We start from the raw sequence: 22,017 nt of genomic DNA on the forward strand, positions 1-22,017 counted from the left end.
TTCCCATGCCTAATGAGAAAATATTGGTTGGGACACCTTTGGAACAGCATGGGTTATAGATTTCAAATAATAGTTGTCTGGAAATACACTTCTTTTCTTGGAAAACTTCTGACTCTTACCGCATGATTCTGATTCTCTCCCCCCCCCCCCCCCCATTTAAGAGGTCAGTTGCAACCTGAAGAAGACACAGAGAATAGATCAACTAGGTCAAATGGACACCAGGAAGGAGGAAAAGAAAAACATTTGTTCCTCAAGTCTGGATTTGCAATACCGGTACAAAACGCAGGATGTGGTAATCACAAAAATCAAGCTGGCACGAGCAGGAGGAGAGAATTTGATGAAGAATCGCTGGAGAGCTTTAGTAGTATGCCCGATCCAGTGGATCCAACCACCGTGACTAAAACCTTTAAACCTCGGAAAGCATCTGCACAGGCCAGTCTAGCTTCCAAAGACAAAACACCAAAGTCCAAGAATAAGAGGAGGCATGCTTCTCAATTTAAAAACCGATCGAGATCTAATGGTAGGTTCCTATGAAACACCCATAATTTGGGGTTATTTATCTTTCTTTCAATAATCTGGGGGCAGGGTGGCTATGGAAAGGGCAAGCTGTACAAATTGGATCTTTTTTATTTTAAGGTTTTGAAAGTGCCAGTGTTTCCAGTACATGCGAGCCTTACAAGAGCAACAGAAGCAGGCACTCAACTCGGAAGGAAGAAGTTGCCCAAGCCAAGGTGTTCAGTAAAAAGAATCGAGAGCAACTAGAAAAAATAATTAAGTACAGTAGATCATCAGAAATGTCCTCAGGTACTTAAAAATAGTTAACAGTTTTTATTTTAAAGTGTAGCAATTCAGTGGTTACTTGCATGCTCGAAGAGGAACTGGGAATCTTACTGGGATGGGAATTTTCAGGTAACCCAAATACTACGTTCACATAATTGTTACTTGCTATTTATTTTTTTAAAACCTACACTATGTATAGTGTAGATGTATAGATGGAAACTATTGTATGCTGAAGATCGTGCATGGAATTTTAGTCTGCAATCCTAAATATATTTAAATATAATGGCATCTTGTTTCTAGTGACCTTGCATAGAACTGAGCCTTTAATGTTAATTTCCCCCTGCGATTTTGTAATGGATTGTACCTCCTGAAAGCCTCCTTCAGAGGGTTGGGTTGACCCTGTAGAATAGTGTTGGGTGATAGTGTGGAGGAATTGCAGAGAGGAGGCGGAATAGGACAAAAATGTATTTTCTCTTCCCCCAAAGCAGGAGCATCTGCTGGATCTCAGCTCCTTCAGTGAATTGAGTGGTCTCTTTAGTTTGTGGAAAAGAGACTCTAGATTCAGCCCATTATATTAGTCTTTAATTTTTTAAGAATATTTTATTGAAGCGTTGATTCAGTTGCTTTCTTCTTACTAAGAGAGGCTTGGGTAAAAATTAATAGCAACAACAGGTCTAAAACTACTGCTCTCAGTGTTGTTGTTTCTTCACTTTTAAAGGGACACATTCAGGTATATATTTGATCACTGCTGATTGCAGGTAATATTTGAAATCCAGTTTTGGATATTAGAGAGCATAAACGGAAGGCCCACACATCTCTATTCAAATGTTCAACATATTTGTTAAGCACATTTAATGATTTGCCTGTGGGCTGATTTGGAAAGAAAACGAAGCCATAGTTTAGCATTGCAAGAATGAGCCTCGCCTCCCGCTTCCCTCCCCTCGTCCTGTGCCGCTACCAGGAGGCATTCAGAAGCTTTCTCTTCTTCATTTCTGATTAAGCACAGCTTGCCATGTAGTCCAAACCCAGACAAGCCGGGTTAATCTTACGGTTAGTGGAAACAAGCTGTAGTTTATGAAGGCTAGTAATCTTAGTTCTGTTTAACCACAATTTAGAGCTCAGATGACATGCTATAAACTGTGATTAAAGCTGGAGGAGGAAAATCCAGTCTCCTCCTCATAGTTGTGCCAGTGGAGGAAGCACATGATTGCAAGGGGAGGCTGGCCTGCTCTTGTAGCACTAAACCGTGTTTTAGCATTGCAACTGAATGCCTCCAGTGTCCCTTTTTAACAACGTGGTGTGTGCATATGGGTTTCTTTTTTTTCTCTGTCTCCCCCTTTTGGGGTTCTTTGAAATCGTGGGAGACCAGTGTGCTCTTGAGACTTGAATCAAGAAGGGTCATATTTTTGAATGGTCATATTTTCATGTTGTTTTTATTAGTAAACGAGTTCCAATTATGATCTCATTGAAGCTGTGTACAGGCGTGTCCCCACGTACACGAGTTAGACCGCGTATAAGTGTGACGCCCGGAAATAAATCAAAAGAATTAAACTGGAAAAGTGCTAAAATGTCGCAAAAAGAGTGGGAAAACAGCTAGCAATCCCAGAAGCCTTTGCACCCAGCTGTGAGGCTTGCAGAGAGGCTTAGATAAGTGTTCCCCACTTTCATGATTTCATGTATACATGTGATACCCGGGAACGTAACTCCCGCGTAAGTGGAGAGACGCCTGTATGTGGACATAGAGTGAGCGAGAAATCCAGTGCGCATACTTGAAAAATTCTTTCTGCAATATTTCCCCCCCCCCCCCTTTGGATATTTTTGTGGTAATATGCTTTTCTCAAATCACTCCCCCCCCCCCCCAAGAGACATAGGTTCTCTGGAGATTTGTTTTGTTTTGTTCATTTGGATCACTAAGTAGTCTTTCTCCCATTATTTCATTAGACCTTGCTTTTATTTCCGATACACATTTTTGTGTTTATCACTGTCTGTCCTTCCCACCCACCCCTTTCCTGCAGCACATGCTAGGAGAATACTGCAGCAGTCTAACAGAAATGCATGCATAGAAGCACCAGGTAATGCACTTGCTGCTTAGCTTCCAAACTTACCTTACCTTGATTTTCTGGTCTCTTGTCCTAACTAACAAGTAGCTTGCTTATTGAATTAGCAAAAGGTGCACTAATCCAAATGATACTTTTTTTTTATCTACTTGCTTTCCTGATTAGGTACTTTATTATTACTGAAAGTCATAGCCAACCCTGAACCACCAGTTAAGGCAAAGGTATTCAGCATGGTGCCCTCCAAATGTTTGGGAATACAGTTGCCATCATTTCTGGTCATGCTAGAAGAGGCTAATGGGAGTTGGAGTCCAAAAATATGAAGGACACCATATTGACTATCCTGGAACTTAGGATTTCTGTGTCAGAGGATATGACTTTCGGGCAAAGTTTTGCCCTGCTATCTCTTATGGTTGAAACTAAGCAGAGTGTATTCCTAAATCTTATTTATTTATCTATTTAAATACATAAAGCAAAAACAAACACATAACCCCCACATTTAAAAGAGCATATTAATCAGCTAAAGGCCTGGTTGAAGAGACACATTTTTGCCTGGAGCCTAAAGATATATAATGAAGGCCACCTCTTCCCACCATCTAAGAGCATAGACAGCAGAAGTTAGCTATCCCTCTTCAGGAAGGGGCTCTCTGCACCACCAGTGGATCCAGAAGTACCTGTTCGTGTTTTGAAATAGTTGAGGTACAGTACATGAAAATATTTCTACAATCTGCTGTTTGAGCTGCTGTTGGACCATAAAGCATGGACAGGTAGCATCACTTGGTTTCTTCTAGGAAAATGAAAGTATTGCTATGTCTACTGTAGACGCTTAATCTCTCACGTGAGTAGATGAGGTCTTGAAAATCCAGCTGTCATGTCACCATTTATGCTGAGGTGAACATTTCAAAGGTGTGCCCTGCTGGCAGATCAGAGCTGGCAGTGCCCATTGGTCTCAAATAAGAGAAAAATTGGGAAGAAGTAGAAAAGGGGTGTGAAATGCCATCTGTCCTTTTAGATAAAAGATTGATATTTATTTATTACTCGCCCTTAACCCTAAGCCAAAAGATCTATAGCTCAGTGGTAGAGCATGTGCTTTGCATCTTAAAGGTTCCAGCTTCAATCTTTGGCATTTCCAGTTAGGGCTGGAAAAGACTGAGCTGGAAGGACTAATGATTTGACTTGGTATATGCAGCTTCCTAAGTTCTACATGTTTACTTTTGCCCAAAAGTAAATAGTACATTGTGGTTGCTGAAACTCAAAATTGGATTTTACTATACTTAAATGTATTCAACTACTTAAGCAGCAAATACAAGGGTCATCTGATACCAAGTGTATTTTGGCATGAGCTGCAATAGCTTCATTAGGTGCATGAAGTGGACAGCGAAACAAGATAGATTTGTTAGGCCAGAATCCAAAGAACCTCACAACTAGCTGCATGAGGTCCAAGAGTTGTTTTGGATCCCAGCCATACTTTTAAAGTATCCTGTGACCATGAGTGTTACACTCACACAGCTGATGTTTTGAAAAGTCATCCTTGACTTACACTTAACTAATGACCCAACAGCAAGATGTGCTACATCAACTATGCTTAGGATGCATTTGAAAACAAAATAGATCTAAAACCGAACCTCAGTGAACACATTGTCACCAAATATAGCTTTGTAGCAGTGTGACAGTAATTGTGTGGGGTTTCAAGTGAATTCATTGTTGCAATGCATTGTATTAATTATTATGTCAATTACGTTTTGTTGTATTTAGTTCCCTTTCGCAGGGCAAACATTCAGTAGATACTTGTTTAGCTCTATAAAATACAATATGCAGCAGTTCATTTGCACCTGTAAAAGAAGTACACAATGACAAGGACTGTAACTATTGTGTGCAGTACTACCTTGTGCCCAGGGTCTTTTCCGCTGCCTGTTTATAGCAGCAGCCCCTTCTAATATAGGGAGGCTCTTTAAGAGCAGTTAAGGCACAAGGATCTGCTGCTAGAAGAAAATACCACTCCTTGCATGAGCAAAACCACTTTCCATCCACTCATGGAGGAGTTGCATCCCATCCATAAGGCACGTCCTTCTCAAAACTTGCATGCTGTAACAGGAGAGAAATGTCAATGGAGAATAATAATGGTACTTAATCCATTCTTTTTCTTTCTACAGAAACAGGCAGTGATCTTTCTATGTTCGAAGCTTTGCGAGACACCATTTACTCTGAAGTAGCCACTTTGATATCTCAAAATGAATCTCGCCCTCATTTTCTGATTGAGCTTTTTCATGAGCTCCAGATGCTCAATTCAGACTATTTGAGACAGAGAGCGTTGTATGCTTTACAGGTACCTTAATAAAACCATGATTTTTGGACTTGCTTTGTTAAGCAAACATTTTCTTAATGCAATCATTAACGAAACTGTTGTATTGTATAGGATATAGTGACCAGACATGAAGAAAATGCAAAAGGAGAGTGTCCCAAACCACTGAACTCTGCAGGTTGGACAGGATCAAATTCAGAACTTACTCCCAGTGAAAGCCTTGCAACGACTGATGATGTAAGGGTTTTGAAAACTTTGGGTATTTTAATATAAAATCCAACCTTTTTTAAATGGCTTTTAGATTTTGGCATAAATACATTTGATAATAAAATATGTATGGATTTGAGCCATTAGACTTTGATGTGAAAATATTTATTATGATACAACTTCAAATGGGAATTGTGCAAAAGTAAGAGAGAAATGCAGAGGTAAAGCTTGTTTCTTTTAAGCAATTGTGTAAAGTGATTATGTCCCCTAAATTTTTTTTGTTGACAGTTGGTCTTTCCTGGAGGAGAGGTGATCTCTGGCCAGTTCAATGTCTTTCCACATAGCATTTTTCAACCTTATCATAGTCCTTTTGTATGATCTCTTAATTCTGAGCTCTCTGTACTTTGCTAAGGCTGCAATCCTAAACATGCATTTTAGGGAATATGCCACATTGAACAGTGGGAATTACTTTCAAGGGATGTGGCCTGGGCTTGGCCTTTCCCCAGGTGGGCAAGGCAACAACAGATTAACAGTCTATCTCTACCTAGGGCAGGCAGGACCAACTGTACCATACTAGTCATGACTCCCATCTCCAGTTTTTCCCCTACCTTGCCCCATGGACAGTTGATTTCTTCCAGCTTTTATCCTTTCTCATGATTGCCTTTACTCGCTTTTTACTCCATTTATTTTCCCCTGAGTTTTCCTTTAAAATAAAAGCAAATATTCCTCAGCTTTCTCTTCTTCTCCTTTTGTTTCCTATTACTCCTCATTCAACATAATTCACAAAAATGTTATCTCTGTTGTGTTGTGTTAAGAACAAGTTGTTGTTCTCAAACTGTCAAGTGGTGGGGTTTTTTTATTTTTAAAAATGACTTTGTTCTTTGGAGGTTCAACTAGCTGAAGATCTTTATACTGATCCGCTTTAAGAGGAGTTAAGTTAGGTCTGCAGTTGCATATTTCAAATTCACCTTTTTGTCAGTTGAGGGTCGTTTTTTAAGTGTAAACGATTACTGTCTAAGGAACTACTTATAGAAATTGACAACAGGTAACACCTGCAACATGTTTTCTAGCTTGGAAGGATGAGCCCTTTATTTGATGAACATACTCAGAAGAATTTATCAATTAACCCCCCTTTTTTTCTAATTAAGCTTTAAACCATGTACATGAATTTTTTAGCCCAAGAATTAGCCCCTGATGCAAACACTTCAAGGTGATCTGAATTCTTAATTTAAGATCCTGGGTGACAATTTATGAAAACATGAGCGTTTGAGAGTGGTTAGTTATTTGTAGAAGAACAGTTGCCAACTTGTTGTTTCCATATTTTGAAGGAGACATTTGAAAAGAACTTTGACGAAGGAGCCTGTAGAGAATGTGAACAACACGATGCAGACAATGGCAGCACTATGTCTACTTCTTCAAATTTTGAACCCTTTGCTACTGATGAGCTGGGTAAGCATAAACCTAGCAGTTGAACAATATACAGCAGTAACTCAAGTACCTTGTTAAATTGCCGCAACTGTTTTCTGTGAATCAGTCCTTCACTGATGCACTTCTTACGCATAAAAATAACGATGCTTTCTTCTTGCAGTTTTTATATTTAATCTACACATAATAATGTTTGATTTCCAAAAACTTTAATACATATTGTAAAAGGTTTTGTTGCCAAAATACAGGCAACACTGTGATTCATTTAGATCAGGCACTGGCTCGGATGAGAGAATATGGACGAAAGAAAATGGCAGTTGAAAGTAACGTTGACTCTGAGGATGGATGCTGTAGTAATCCCCATAATGCTTCTGCTTCTAAATTGGAAGGTACGTTTTTGCATTTGTTTATTCATTTATCACGGTTTTGTCCTGCACTTTTTTGAAAGAACAAACACAATCCTACCAGGCAGTCTCCGTGCAGAGAAATGGAGCTTCGTCAAGTAGCTTAACACTGTTCGCTGGGCATATAAATGTTTGACAGTGGTTTATAAGCATTTTGTGTAGTATGATAATATGCTCAAGCTCCCTAGAGGCTGGTCCGCCAAGGCTACTGGGGCACATCCCTTGCGAGGAGAACGTCAAGCAATTTTTAACACACACACACCCCTTCCAAATCTCAAATTACACACACTCTTTCTTGTTCCACATACATATTGGTACTTAAACTCAGAGGAGTTCTGCAAACATTTCTGCCAGCCAGGTCCCTGCAGTACATCCTAATCCAAAAGTATAGCTGTGGCACAGAGGTCCCTAGTGTGTTTCTCTAAACAGAAAAACCATGTGACTGATCGGACTTCCCTTCTAGGCAGCCCTACATGGGAGGTTCCTATTCCAATCTGTTGTTATTAAATCTCAGTATTGGCCTAGTAGGGTTTCCTTGATGGGCAGTCTCAGCATCCTTGTTTTCAATCAGAGGGGTTGCCAACTAGCCATGGCTCACAGCAGAAATGAAACAATAGTCAAGGAGCACTTTGATGCTTGCAGTTGTATTCTTCTGTAAGCCTTTGTGGATTAAGAATGATGCATCTGATGAAGTGAACTTTATCCCCCATCAATTATGCCATAAAGATGTATTAGTCTTTAAGGAGCTGGTGCTTTTTGTTGTTTGGCTCAAATTGTAGTGTGGTCTGTGGATTCATTTTTTCTTAAACATTGAGGTTTTTTCATGATTCCAAACCTCCCCCCCCCCCATTTAAAATCAGAGACAGGCTGAAGGGAGGCTTAATTTTTATTATATTTTTATCCAGTCCACCTTTCCCCCAAGTTGCTCATGGTGGCAAGTCTCCTATTCCTCATGGTATCCTTACATCAACCCTGTGATGTAGCTTAGTCTGAGAGACAGTATGTGACCCAAGGTAACACTGATTTAAACCTTTGTCTCCCAATTCCTGGTCCACTTAATATCCTTCCACTGTAGTTCACATCCTGGAATAAAAGATGTAGAAGTGAATAAGCTGTGGGAAGGGAATAATCTTTTCCCATAGGTCTGGAAATTCATGGCACTTTTAAGACTCTGTGATTCAGGCTGCAATCCTGTCCATCTTTAGCAGGGAGCAGTCCCTGTAGAATGTCAGTGTTCAGCTTATTTGGCATAAATTTGTAGTCTTTATATAATCAAAGTGCCAGAGTTTGTGACCTGTATTGAAACGGCAGCTTTATGAAAAGAACATTGATTTGAATATATATTTTTCTCTCTTTAAAGGTTCAGATACAGCTGAAAGCCATTGTGCAGCACAGTCTACTGAAGCGCCTGCTGTTCCTTGTCCTCGAATAGATACCCAGCAGCTTGACCGGCAAATCAAAGCTATTATGAAAGAGGTTATCCCATTTCTGAGGGTAATCAAAATTATATCAGTAAACAGAGCTCTCTCTGAAGCCATCTTTACAGAAAGCTATAGGTTTTTCCTTTTGACTTGATCGATAGAATCAGAGGCCTTTACCTTGTTCTCTTCTCCAACAATAAAAGTTTTCTTCCAAGGAGTGCAGAGTTTTGAATAGCTGTAGTCCTGCCTTTGTGCAGAGTTTGGTGATAGAGCAGTTAATATTTTATTTACATGCTCTGAACTCTTTATCATGCATGTACTGGTAAGCTGCCTTACGGTCCCTTAGCTGTAAGCAAATTTCTGCATTGCTGTTCTGGGAAATCAGTTGGCATACTTGCCATTCATGTCACTCACCTTTTCTGTGAAGAAAAATAAGACCTCTCAAAGAAGGATATTTGTCTTTGTATATGTTTTCATTAAGAATGATCTGCTTTTCAACTCTTGCCAGGAACACATGGATGAAGTATGTTCTTCTCAGCTCTTGACCTCAGTAAGGCGTATGGTCTTAACCCTTACTCAACAAAACGATGAAAGCAAAGAATTTGTGAAGATCTTTCATAAGCAACTTCGTAGCATTTTGCAGGTTCGTATATGTGTTTTCCTTTAATTAACCACCTTTAAGCTTCATTTCCACAATCACTATAATTATGAGAAAGCTATGATGTGTTTAGTTTGGCTTACCATTTTGGTGTGAATATTCTTCTATAATACGGTTTTGCCACTGAGTCAGTTGGCTGCACAGAGCTTGAGCTACAGATTTTTGAAAATAATAATAATAATAAAAAAAATTATTTATATCCCGCCCTCCCCAGCCTTAGCCGAAAAGTAATATAAGAGTTGCTGCACCTTAAATTCTTGAGCAACTCAGTTCTAAAGTCTGGAAAATACAACCTGTAGGAGATACCTAATTGAATAAATGGCAAGAGTTAAAATGTAGCAGTTTATTCCTGGAACATTTCAAGTATGTCTTTGCTTTTAATATATGGCAGTTGAATTTTAAAAACTCTTTTGTGGGGGGTTATTTTTATGTTGCTTCAAATAGGGAACTGACAAAGGAAGCATCATGCTATCTTGCAGCCCCTTGTTTCAGTAAAGCTTATGCAGGAGAATTTGTTCAATAGTACCCTCTTCACTGGATTTCCAAAAGCTGGCACACTAACACATTTACAGTATTACAGAGCCCTATGTTAAGGGTAAGGTGGGTGAATCACATGCTGCTGTTATAACAAGAAATGTGTGTGTAGCTCAGTTAGATGTGTATAGTTAGAAAATGGTTCCACTGATTAATTTTGAATCTTTTTTTAAAAAATCATTTTTATTAGTTTTCCAATAAAAACATCCAATTAACAAATCCAATTAAAAATAATAAAATAAAATAAAAAAACATCCAAATTACAATCCAAATTATTAAGTATTACTTTTTTCCGGGCTTCCCATAGTCTGGACCTCTGAAGTATATCTCCAATATTTTCATATCTGCCTTCTTGTTCTCATATTTTAAGTCCAAGCTTAAACACCAGGGACTCTGGAATTCTGCAGATTTTTTCTCAGTCTTCTTCGGTTCAGACTATGTCTGTCTGTTGTCCAAATCTAGTTACAGTGGCACCTCGGGTTACATACGCTTCAGGTTACATACGCTTCAGGTTACAGACTCCGCTAACCCAGAAATAGTACCTTTGCTTCAGGATGAGAACAGAAATCGTGCTCCGGCGGCGCAGCCGCTGGAGGAGGCCCCATTAGCTAATGTGGTGCTTCAGGTTAAGAACAGTTTCGGGTTAAGAATGGACCTCTGGAACGAATTAACTACTTAACCTGAGGTGCCACTGTATTTTATCAAACCGATATTTCCAGCTTGTGAGACTGACTTCCGAGAGTGCCAGCTGTGCCGTGCTCTGGGACCCAGCGTCCTGCCGCTTGCACCTTTATGCCAGCTGACAATCTGGGACGATCTGTGGGTCTACGAGACAGTCCTCCCCCACCCTGGGGAGTCTGCCAGGGCTAATTACCCCCATATCAACCCTGAATTACCGGCACAGCTGAGGTCCGATTGTGTGGGAGTCAGCCATTTCTCACCGCCAGAAGCAGGAAGCCTCCTCTGCTCCTCTGATTGATTTTGAATCTTGGCAGTGTAGGAGAAGACTAAGTTAGTTCAAGCTAATCAGTGTGGCATGGATCACCTTCCTCTCCAACATTGCCAAGTTTCAAAAACAATCACTGGAACCATTATCTAACTATACATCATCATTATTATTATTATTATTATTATTATTATTATTATTATTATTATTAATTAAATGTATATACCACCCTATACCCGGAGGTCTCAGGACAGTTCACAAAACAAGATTAACATAGCACTTCCCTCCTTTCCGATTTCTTGTTATAATGTTGGAATGCGATTCAGCTGACTTACCCTTAATAGTGTTGCAAGTCAACTGTCCATTAGAAAGACAAAGGCCATAGTTTTGTCTGAGGAGCAGAAGCTAAAAGGAAGCAGGCTAGGGAGATGAGAAAAGAGTCATGCTTTATTTCTGCTGGGAGAAGCAAGACCTCCTGGGGGTGTTACTGCTGTGAGACCCTCCACTGTAGGCTCAGGTTGTATATATGTGTAACTAAACCATATATCATAAGGACACCACAGTCTCTGCTGTTCCTCATTCTACCCTGGAAACCCTGGAATCTAGTACACATATATTGGTGTACAATATATAGTGGTTGTGAGGTTAAAGTTGAAAAACCCTGTATATGCCTCCCTGATTATTATTTTTTAGGGGGATGATGAGTGACCTGTAAACGTACTAAAATGTTTTCTTTTTTGGCAGGATTCACTGGCAAAATTTGCTGGTAAAAAATTGAAGGATTGTGGGGAGGATCTTCTTGTGGAGATTTCTGAAGTCTTGTTCAATGAATTAGCCTTCTTTAAGCTCATGCAAGACTTGGACAACAACAGCCTGACAGTAAAGCAAAGAGGCAAAAGGAAAATGGAAGCAGATGGAATGATGCAGTCCTATGCTAAAGAGGTTTTTATCATATTTTAAATTGGAGTGATTTCCCCCCAGGAAACGGTGCAATATAGATTTCTTTTTTAATTTCTAAATTGGGTCAGCTGTGCTGCTTCCTACCACAGTAGAATTTGTTTGAATTGTACCTATAGCTACTTAGAGGTGACGTTTAAATTGTTGAAAAATTTATTGTATGCCATGCCTTTTTGTATCAGTACAAATATGACTGAGTTTTCCTTAGGCGTTTATGTATAGTTGAGTAGTAACTCAGCCTTTAAATTATATTGTCACTTGCCATATCTTTTAACTGTTGAAAGTACTCTGGAAACTTGCTGTTCATGGATATTGGGGAAGGACATTTCTTGTTTGATCCCTTTATCTTGAAACTTTATAAGACTACTTGTGTTGGGCATAACACAAAGGAACATTGTCTCTCCTTGGAGCTGGGAAGTGTCTGGTGCCAAGCAGGGTGACTGAGCTTATTGTTTGAAGGCCTAGCTACCAAAAGCCCTGCAAATTATTCACATCAAAATGTGAATTGAACCTCACATTAGAAGTTAAAAGAATCGTCAGCGTAACTTGCATAACTACACAATAAATTACCAGGAATATATTTACAAAGTACAAACCCATAAAAAACTTTGATTCTCTTCCATTCTGATTAAAAACCCATATTTAAATTATCCACTTTGATAGAGCAGAGCTGCACACTTTTAATTGTTTGCTATGTCACAGCATTGCTAAAACCCAAATAGGAACAATCATAACACTTTATTTAGAATCTACTGAAAATCCTGGGTCCGTGAGTTCAGCGAATCCTTTTGCTTGGGCTCAGAAGATAAATCAAGCCCAAAAGTGGGGCGTGAGAAAGAGAAAGGCTTTCTTGGCAGACTGCATAGGAGAAGACTTAACTGCTGTATGTTGTAATCTTTTATTTGGGATAGCCTTGCAGATTAGGTTAATTCATTCCAAGTGCAAAAGCTGGCCAGATGCATCAAGCAGAGTTTCCCAAACTTGGGTCTCCAGCTGTTGTTGAACTACAACTTCCATAATTCCTAGCTAGCAGGACCATTGGTCAGGGATGATGGGAATTGTAGTCCAAAAACAGTTGGAGACCTAAGTTCAGGAAGCCCTACATCAAAGTATACTGGGACAAAGAAGCAACAGCCACTTTCATTACTAGTAACCAAACTGGTTTCCTTAGACTTAATTTAATCTCTTTCTTGACTAGCTGATTGCTTGTTTTGCTTGATTTTGAACAGAAAATAATAAACTTTCCATTCTTTGCTGTCTAGGCAAAAAGAGCACTGGAAGGAGGAGCTTGTTCATCTAATGAAGATATAGATGAAGACAAAGTAAGACGTTCTTTAAAACAATTGGGAAGGGAAAGGCCTGCCTTCAAATCTCCTTCTAAATACAATATTAATCATTTGTTGAAAAATGATCATTTTTCTAGCCACCTTCATTTCACTCAAATAGTGAGAAGCAAGATCGTTGGAGGAATTATTCAGCAAAAATTATGCTCCTAACTTTCCGTGAACAGAATTCCACTCAAAGGATATTCCAGCTGGTGGGAAAGGGGATGTTTGACTTTTCGCTAATTCCTTTCTCCCTGTGGTGGTCTCCTCCAAAAATCTGCTCAAGAAGGTTGGGAAACACTATGGAAGCATGCCACTGGGGACTGCAGAGGGAAATTAAATATCTCCCTCTACCTTTTAAAAGTTGGGAGTGTCCTTTGGATTGGATTGATCCAGCAGAGGGTCTACTCTGGTGGAAGGGGTGTAGCTATAATTTTTTCTACTCCCCCCTCCCCTGCTGCCCCCCAACACCACCTCTTGTGCTGTAGCAGAAGGTTTGTAGCAGATTTGTGGGGTCTGGGGGATGTAGAGTCAGTGGTGAATTGGCAGAGTTCTGTCAGTCCAACTTACTGTCTATCACTGATAGTGTCCCCTAAGGCATTGGCCCACTCAGTGTATAATACACAATGAACAGAAAATGACATTTGGGTCTCTGTTTATTTTCCTTTTCAATGGCATGGAGCAGCAAGAAAATTGGTTCTAAACATTAACAGCCCACATAGTGCCTCCTTCGAAGCTCACAAACAGGGCATGAGGCTGCTACACAACCTCTTCCAAAAGTTTAGGTGTTTGAGTTCACAAAACATCTATTTGTCCAGGTTTCTTCTCCTTAGTGGTGTTTTTGACTTAGAAAATTGTGTTGTAGCATTACTCCGTCCAGTAAACAATATGAGATGTGCACACATTTATGTCTACTGTAAATATGAAAGCTGTAACTTTGACATTCCAGGTAAGATTCACTTTCTTTATGTCTAGGACAAAGATGAAACTGAAACTATTAAGCAAGCTCATGAACCTGCAATATTCAACAACAGGGAAGTCCCAAGAAGTACAAGATCAGATGCTTCTGACCAGGAAGAAGAAGAGAGTGAAAATTGTCCAGTATCCATAAGTAAGCAGTATTCATTGCTTTGATAAGCAGCTTCACACAACAGTGTTGTAGCTTTATATCACCCATTACTTTATATCACCCTCCAGTTGTTTGGGGAAAACTCCCATCTGAGCTGCATGGGACTGATGAGAGTTGTAGTCCCAAACATCTGGAAAGTACCAGCTTGGCAAAGTCACCAGATGTATGTCTTCCAATGCAACATGTCTTCAGATAAAAAAATTTCCTTATTGGACTGGCCTATTAGTGAGTCAAGCTGAGACAGTAGCCTCAGGAGGCAGGTAAGGCTGTGTGTTTCTAGAAAATTGGATCTCCGCCTCCCAGGGTCCCCTGCTCTCTGGCATTTCTGCAGGCCGAGGCCTGTAGCAGGTTCACATGGGCGGCAGCGTCCTGCTGACGCAAGACTTCTGAGCACTCTGCACTGCCACCGCTTTGCCTTGCTCTAAGAAAGCTGAAGGGGAGTTCTTCCTCGCAGCAGTGCATTTACAGGAGGTGGCTAGAAGACCATCTGTGCTGTTTTTGCTCCAATGCAGCACCCAAAATATTAAGTTGCAAAACTCCCAACCCCAAGACAAAGAAATATCATGGTGGTAGTATAGACAGCCTCTCGGCCACCTCACCCAGAATGCATCTCTCTGAAGAAGAATTTCTCTCCCTTGACCCTTTTTGGGAGTGTGTCAGGAAAGAGAGCAGAACAGGAGTTAGGCACTGTTGTTGCCGTCAGCTGTAGGGAGGGGCGGATGGGAGAGAGAAAAGAAGGAAGAGGGGCTGTTGCAGGCCAGAATAAAAGGATTACAAGGAATGATGTCCACAGCAGCCTTTTACTTCCGTATCTTCCTATGGAAAGTAAAGCAAGCTGCTCATCAGTTTTAAAAGCAGCTTGGACTAAATAGAAAGAGCCTCAGGCGGGTTCCCTTTTCTTTTGTGGTCCTCGATGGCATTTGGATGACTAGCTTGGTTCCTGTGGATGCTTATGTTAGGAGTAAGCTGCACTGAATATAGTAGGACTTATTTCAGAGGAAACACACATTGGACTGTGCTGTTAAATGTCCCAGCTACAGTGCACAACTTGCCTCACTTTCTGTTTTCCACATCTAAAAATATTTTCTATTACAATTACCACAGCAGCCTAAATCCAATACAGTGGTACCTCTGGTTACGTACTTAATTTGTTCCGGAGGTTCGTTCTTAACCTGAAACTGTTCTTAACCTGAAGCACCACTTTAGCTAATGGGGCCTCCCGCTGCCGCCGCGCCGCCAGAGCATGATTTCTATACTCATCCTGAAGCAAAGTTCTTAACCTGAGGTACTATTTCTAGGTTAGCGGAGTCTGTAACCTGAAGCATATGTAACCCGAGGTACCACTGTACAGAGCTAAGCTTGCTTAAGCCATTGAAATCAGTAGACTTTAGCATGACTGATTTTGTGTTGCATTTAGGTCAATTTGGTCTCTAGGGGTAAGAGGTGCAGAAAATATGACCAGAATCCAAAGACCTACAGAACTGGTTCTGTGCACCAAAGCTATTTTGAAACTGACCAGACCAGGGATCCCCAAACTAAGGTCCGCGGGCCAGATAAGGCCCGAGGGACTCATTTATCTGGCCCGCAGAACCGCTGCCGCCGTCTGCTATTACTGGCGTTGTGCTGTGCAACTGCCCACTTCCGGGTCGGAGGAGCACTGGAAATAGCTTGTGCGCAAGCGTTATTTCCGGTGCACATCCGGGTCAGAGGAGGCCCGTGCACATGCGCACAAGCTATTTCCGGTGCTCCTCTGACCCGGAAGTGCGCCGGAAATAGTGTATGGGCACGCGCCCTCCGGCCTGCCACGTGATCGGCGCTGGAGACACCAGCCCGAGACGCAGTAAGTTTGCTGACCCCTGGACCAGACTCTCAAAAGCAATTTGTGATCTGGCATGGAGCGCTTTTCATTCAAAAGAGAAATCCTCCAAAATTTCACTAGGCATGCCCACATACTGCATTTTGCTATATGTTTCAAACTTAATTTCACTTTAGGTTTGTCTAAAGCAGAAACCCAGGCTTTAACTAATTATGGAAGTGGGGAAGATGAAAACGAAGACGAAGAAATAGATGAATTTGAAGAAGGACCTGTGGATGTCCAGACTTCCCTCCAAGCAAACAATGAAACTACAGCTGAAAATGAACAAGAGCAGGTATTGTGATTGACGATGCACAGTGAATTTCAATGATGTATTTATTCAAAACACCAACATGTGGGGTGTTTTGTTTTATAAAGAGCTTCTAAGTTGGGATTGATCAGTTTTCCTTACTTTCATTATCATCATTCTGATAGCCTCAGTGATCAGTTCCCAGAAAAACCTATAGAAGTGTTTGCTGAATATCATTTGGAAAACTTGGCTCATGACATAGTTGTTAAAATCCATTTGAACAGTCTATTGTACTTTGGAAAGATTTATTAACTTGCTTAACTGGATAAGAATGCACAAAACTTGTACATTTGTCTAAAGGTGGGAAACTTGGAAATCCAAATCGGCTAAAGATGGGAAAGAAGGTGGTGGCTTTATTAATTAATCAAAGCTGTATATATAAAAAATCAAAATAGAATGGCTTGAGGATGTTTACTCAGCAGGATGTAGTGGGAAACAATTTAATTTCAAAAAATTCTAGATTTTAAAGTGCAAGAAATTTTATTCCTATAGACTGGATAACTTAACTTGCCAACAAAAGTCATTGCAGAAAACACTGGAGCTTTATCTGCTTACAAATATTTAAACCCTCATGTTTTTACTGTCTTGATCAGCTTAAACATCATTTCCTCACAGGTTTTGCAACCCAAACCAGAGAGTCCAAATGGTTGCCAGATGTTGCCTACTGAGGACAAATCTGGAACTGATAACGGTAAAATGATTTTGAAGAGAAACTGATTTATCTGCAATTGTTGAAAAAAGAAATGTGGGGAATGAGAACATTTCAAACTACTGTGGCCGTGTTCATAACTATACTATGTTGTAAGATTTATTCCACTGTTGCCAAGATAGGATAAGCCTGAAATTCACAGGTGAAATAATTAAAAAAGGAATGCCTTTTCTTAAGCTGACTAATGGTATTTCACTCAAGTGCTGTTGCAACAGATATAAAACCTGCTTCTATTCAGAAGGTCTAACTTAATGAATAGTTTGTGCTGATGAAGATAAATTATAACAGATAGCAAAGGTGATTACATATTCTGGGCAGATGTCTGGAGTCTCAATACTTGTAAGATGTAGCGTTCCTGCCTTGGGAGAAACTTGAGTAATGTTCACATGATCTAAGCTAGGTTCAGCTCCTTTAAAACAACAAGAGGGGTTGAATCACTAAATTGGAAGTGGAGGGAGAAGAGAAGATGCAGTAAAATGTTGTGTGTGTGTTTGCTTTTTAGGTGACCAGGATTTACCTGCTGCTGTGCCTCAGTATCTGAATGTATTAGAAGATCAGCAACCTTCAGCTGCAAGAGGTGCCGAAGATCTTAATGCCAGTGCTGCATTAACATCAGAAGAGCCAGACTCTTCATTAGCAGTCAATGAAAGCCAGGCGTTGGACACACTACAAGGGGAAACCAAATCTTCATCAGGAACTCCTGAAAGCTCTGTGGTTGGCAGTCCCGATACAGAGTCTCCCGTATTAGTGAATGAATATGTATGTATTACTCGACATCAGGTGCCGTTTTGTCATTTCTTTACAATATAAACTTATTTAACTTGTGCAACAAAATGGATCAGAGAGTGCTCAGTCTTTGAAGCTTCACAAAGGTGTGTTGTTTAGTAGGCAAGACAGGATAGTTTAAAAGCTGTAATAGATTTTACAGATGCATTTGTGCATGGCTCTAAATTGCTTTGGAATGCAGTTTTGCCTAAAAAGCAATGTAAAAGCTGAAACCTTTTCCACCCTGCCATTTTATTTTCAGCATCTGTTCTTGCTGCTCAGAACACGGAGGCAAGAAGGAGGGTCCACATAATTCCCCCCATTCCCATAGGGAAATAGAGGTTGGCTCCATAGTGCCCACCTAAGCCCTTTTGCTCAGACCAGTTCCTGCACTCAAAAGAGCAGGATTTCCCACCTTTAAAAAAGAAAAACAAAACCATGACCTTGATTGGTGTGGTTTTAACATTTTCATGGAAATCCAAATTACAAGACAGTTTAAAATATTCTGCCAACAGGAAACTGGCTCTGGAAACGTCAGTCAGAAATCAGATGAAGATGACTTTGTAAAAGTTGAAAACTTGCCCCTTAAACTTGCAGCCTACTCAGAGGTACGTTGCTTGAAATTCATCTTATTGAGAGGTGTACAAAACAAAGATTTTATTTAATGTATCACAGGAAGTGAGCAATGAACAGTAATTTTTGAAAATTAACGCGTTAATCTGTTTCCAGGAAGAGTTAATGAAAAAAATGGTGGCAGAGGCTCAGTCCAACAGTATCACTGAAGAAATACTATCTGGTGCAGAAAGTCATGGTGAAGAATTAGTAGGAGATCCTCAAATGCTGAAGGAACCTGGTGAGAATCTTCAGCTTCCTTCCACATCCTTGTCTATCCTTGCATGGCTCGACTCCTTTTATTTATCTTAAGCTTGCTAGTCGTAATTCACTCAAGTGCTGTTGCATAAAACTTGATGTGAGTTCAAGTAGTAGGTTCAAGTGGATTCAAGTAGGCTTGGAAGGGATCAAGATTCGGCAGTTCACTTTATGTTCAAACTTGTGACATTTTGACTATTAGTTGAGGCATGGGGAGATATTTATATCCATTATGCTAATTTAGCTTGCTCTGATCCTGTATAGGTGAGAGTTGGACAGCACCCTCTCTGGTCCCTTTCTTCTGTTCTGCAATTTTATTGTGGGGTCCAGAATGCTACAGGTGCTGCCCCACTAATTTCAGCAGGCTAAATGTGGTTAAATAGAGGTCTTCTCAAATGAATGGGAAAGGGTGAGCAGAAGTATATTATAAAGTGCATCTGGGACACTCACTGAATTGGTCATATATCTGTACTGACTATAGTCTACAAAATGCTGAGGGAAGCCCTGACCAAACATTTATTTTTAAAAAATGTTTTGTTTCATTGTTTCTGAGCAATGATCAGTGTTTTCTCTTTTTACAGAGACTACAGGAGCCCAAAGTGCATGAAAATGACATCCAGGGCTCTTTCTTGGCCTATTTCATCTGCAGTTGCATCTAGAAAATTGCTACTAAACTTCATGTGTTCTAATCTGTACAAAAAATGTAAATTAGTTTTTCACACATTGCCTTTTAGAATAGGCATGCTAACTCCGCCCCCCATAAAGTCTAAACAGCTAAAACTGAGTTTTCAGTCGGGCTGCACAGTTCGTTTCTGTCTTGTCTTTTTTAAAAGAAATTTTATTGTGATTTTAGCAATTTTAAAATGTAGTTTTAAATAAAGTTTGACTTGTACGTAGGTGTGGATATGACGCTCTGTGAACAGACAGGTGTTAAAAGATTTAAGGAGATAAGCGGTATTGAATCATTTTTTTTACTTCATTGCTGCAGTTTATTAAGTGTAAAACTTCCTTTTTTACACAGGACCAAAGTAATGGGTTGGATGCAAATGTGTCATCCTGCATACAGAAATGATCTTCCAGTCATGGAATAACTCTTGAGTTAGAGCAGGGGCCAGGAATCTTCGATCCCAATTCGATTCAGTGTGCCAGTTTAAACTTTTCTGTCCATGCCAAATCCATGATGGGGATGAAAATTACACACACCCTCACCTATCAGATTGATCAAGTGGGGATGGATGTGTGATGAACCCCTGCCTCAACAAAACTGGATTTTTCAATGGACTTGTCAAGGGTCTAGGACAAAACCAACCCCAAAGCTGTCAATCTTTTTTTCTTTTTACAAAAAAAGTACTTTCGACAACTTTGGGGTTGGTTTTACTTTTTTGAAAGATGGCAACCCTAAAACACGGTTCGGTCCGATTAGGCAGGACTTTGACGTTCAACGTCCTGTTCTCATGGTGGGCAAGGCTGCTCTCCCAACTTGGGATTCCCTATAACTGCTATTCAGAGGCATTCTACCTACAACATTGGAGATTAGTGCATAGCCTTATCATCCATTAATGTGTCTAAACCCCTTTAAAAGCCATCCAGAATCTCGACCATCTCTGCATCTAAGGATATCAAATTCCCAGTTTATTCATTTTGTCTGTCCGGAACTTGACGGCATTCAGCTTCAAAATTCTGTAAACATCAGATTTGATACTGTAAAGCATGGACCTACATGTTGACTCCAGCTACAATGAGCTTCAGGCAGCATGGCTGATGATCAAGAATTATAAGACTTGTAGTTCAGCGCAGGCCTGCATGTTTCTCAGCCTTATTTTACAGTTACAATGCACTCTAGGGTCAGCCCTATTTTTAGCTATGCAGATTATATGAACCACCTATGTAGACCAGCTGCTTGCTGTTGATCCTGCCAGTTTGCTTGAGGAAAGCAAGTTGTAGATGGGTTTGCCCCTCTTCTGCCATGTATCCTAAAGGATTTTGGGTGGATAAGATATTACTCAAGCAGGATAATGAGTCACTTGGGAATTAAAGGATAGATGGGAGAAACCCTTGGCCAAAAGTCTTAAGAGCAATACTACTATGCCCTGAGGGCCTATGCAGTGCAAGATATTCATGAAATTAATTAGAGTGGGAAGAAGCCTTTCAAGTGGTCAGATAAGAAAAACAGGAGGATTTGGTGGTGGTGGTGGTGTCAGCTTTTTTTCCATTCCAGGGGCCATGTTGCCTCATGGGCTGCATGTTCATGATGGGCAAGACCGGGAGCCCAAAGTGGAGCAGTAGATGTGACTGTTTCAGCCAAACAAAAGTTGAGACGTTTCTATACCTTTCCACCCAAGCAAGAGGAATGGTCACAGTTCAAGGACACCTTTCAGCTAGGCAAAAGTAGTCATGGAGGGCACATAGAGCCAAGTTCGTTGCCGCTGTTATTTGAAACCCAATATGTTTTTCACTACAGTGGGACCTCGGAAGTTGAATGTAATCTGTTCCGGAAGGACTTTCGACCGGTGAAATGTTTGAATTCCGAGGTGTGGCTTCTGATTGGCTGACAGCTAGGCTTTTTGCAGATGGGAAGCCGTGTCGGATGTTTGGGTTCCAAGGAACGTTCAAAAACTGGAACACTTCCAGGTTTTCAATGTTCGGGAGCTGAAATGTTCAGGAACGGAGTGGTTCAAGAACCAAGGTTCCACTGTATTATGTGCACATTAAATATAGGGAAGAATCTCAGCACTGTTAAAAGAAGCGTGAATTCTAGCACATACGGCTTTCATCTTGTAAGGCTATATTAGCTGGTGGGAAAATTCTGTTGGTCGAAATTTACCTTAAGCCGCCATTTGTTCTATACGGAAGCCCTATTTGTAAACAAAAAAAAAAGGTGCCATTTTAGTTTTAGCCACTCTTAGGAAACAGACTTAACAATTTAGAGTTCGCCTTTCTGCACCAATGCAACGTTAACCCTGGCTTCATCTTCCACTGGTAACGCAGTACAGTGGTACCTCGCAAGACGAATGCCTCGCAAGACGGAAAACTCGCAAGACGAAAGGGTTTTTGGTTTTTTGAGTTGCTTCGCAAGACGATTTTCCCTATGGGCTTGCTTCGCAAGAAGGAAACGTCTTGCAAGTTTGTTTCCTTTTTCTTAAAACCGTTAATACAGTTGCGACTTGACTTCGAGGAGCAACTCGTAGCACGCGGTGTGGTAGCCTTTTTTGAGGTTTTTGAAGACTGGTGATTTTTGAAGCTTTTCCAAAACTTTTCCGAAACCGTGCTTCGCAAGACGAAAAAATCGCAAGACGAATTAATCTCATCTTGCGAGGCACCACTGTAGCTCTTCAGAGGGAGAAAATATAAAGGCAGTGACACTGG

The 22,017-nt window shown here is 40.5% G+C and overlaps 1 protein-coding gene across 15 annotated transcripts in view; it reads left to right on the forward strand.

The window, feature by feature from the left end:
* The window catches only part of PCM1 (pericentriolar material 1), a 46,753-nt gene extending 27,210 nt beyond the window's left edge, over positions 1-19,543 (forward strand). For 9 of the 15 annotated variants that reach the window (XM_028744692.2, XM_028744698.2, XM_028744701.2 and 6 more), the window contains 18 exons: positions 162-520; positions 637-804; positions 2,796-2,852; positions 4,988-5,160; positions 5,251-5,373; positions 6,672-6,792; positions 7,017-7,157; positions 8,533-8,666; positions 9,102-9,236; positions 11,476-11,673; positions 12,951-13,010; positions 13,989-14,124; positions 16,135-16,292; positions 16,923-16,998; positions 17,519-17,775; positions 18,297-18,389; positions 18,511-18,634; positions 19,233-19,543. In XM_028744692.2, the coding sequence (XP_028600525.2) occupies positions 162-520; positions 637-804; positions 2,796-2,852; positions 4,988-5,160; positions 5,251-5,373; positions 6,672-6,792; positions 7,017-7,157; positions 8,533-8,666; positions 9,102-9,236; positions 11,476-11,673; positions 12,951-13,010; positions 13,989-14,124; positions 16,135-16,292; positions 16,923-16,998; positions 17,519-17,775; positions 18,297-18,389; positions 18,511-18,634; positions 19,233-19,258 (2,539 nt within the window). In that variant the 3' untranslated portion in view covers positions 19,259-19,543. The remainder of the gene's footprint in view (positions 1-161; positions 521-636; positions 805-2,795; positions 2,853-4,987; positions 5,161-5,250; positions 5,374-6,671; positions 6,793-7,016; positions 7,158-8,532; positions 8,667-9,101; positions 9,237-11,475; positions 11,674-12,950; positions 13,011-13,988; positions 14,125-16,134; positions 16,293-16,922; positions 16,999-17,518; positions 17,776-18,296; positions 18,390-18,510; positions 18,635-19,232) is intronic. The other 6 variants (XM_028744700.2, XM_028744709.2, XM_028744703.2 and 3 more) reach the window with 2 other exon arrangements.
* The last annotated feature ends 2,474 nt before the right edge of the window (positions 19,544-22,017 follow it).

This window comes from Podarcis muralis, chromosome 9 (genome assembly GCF_964188315.1).
Source record: "Podarcis muralis chromosome 9, rPodMur119.hap1.1, whole genome shotgun sequence".
Taxonomy (NCBI): Eukaryota; Metazoa; Chordata; class Lepidosauria; order Squamata; family Lacertidae; genus Podarcis; species Podarcis muralis.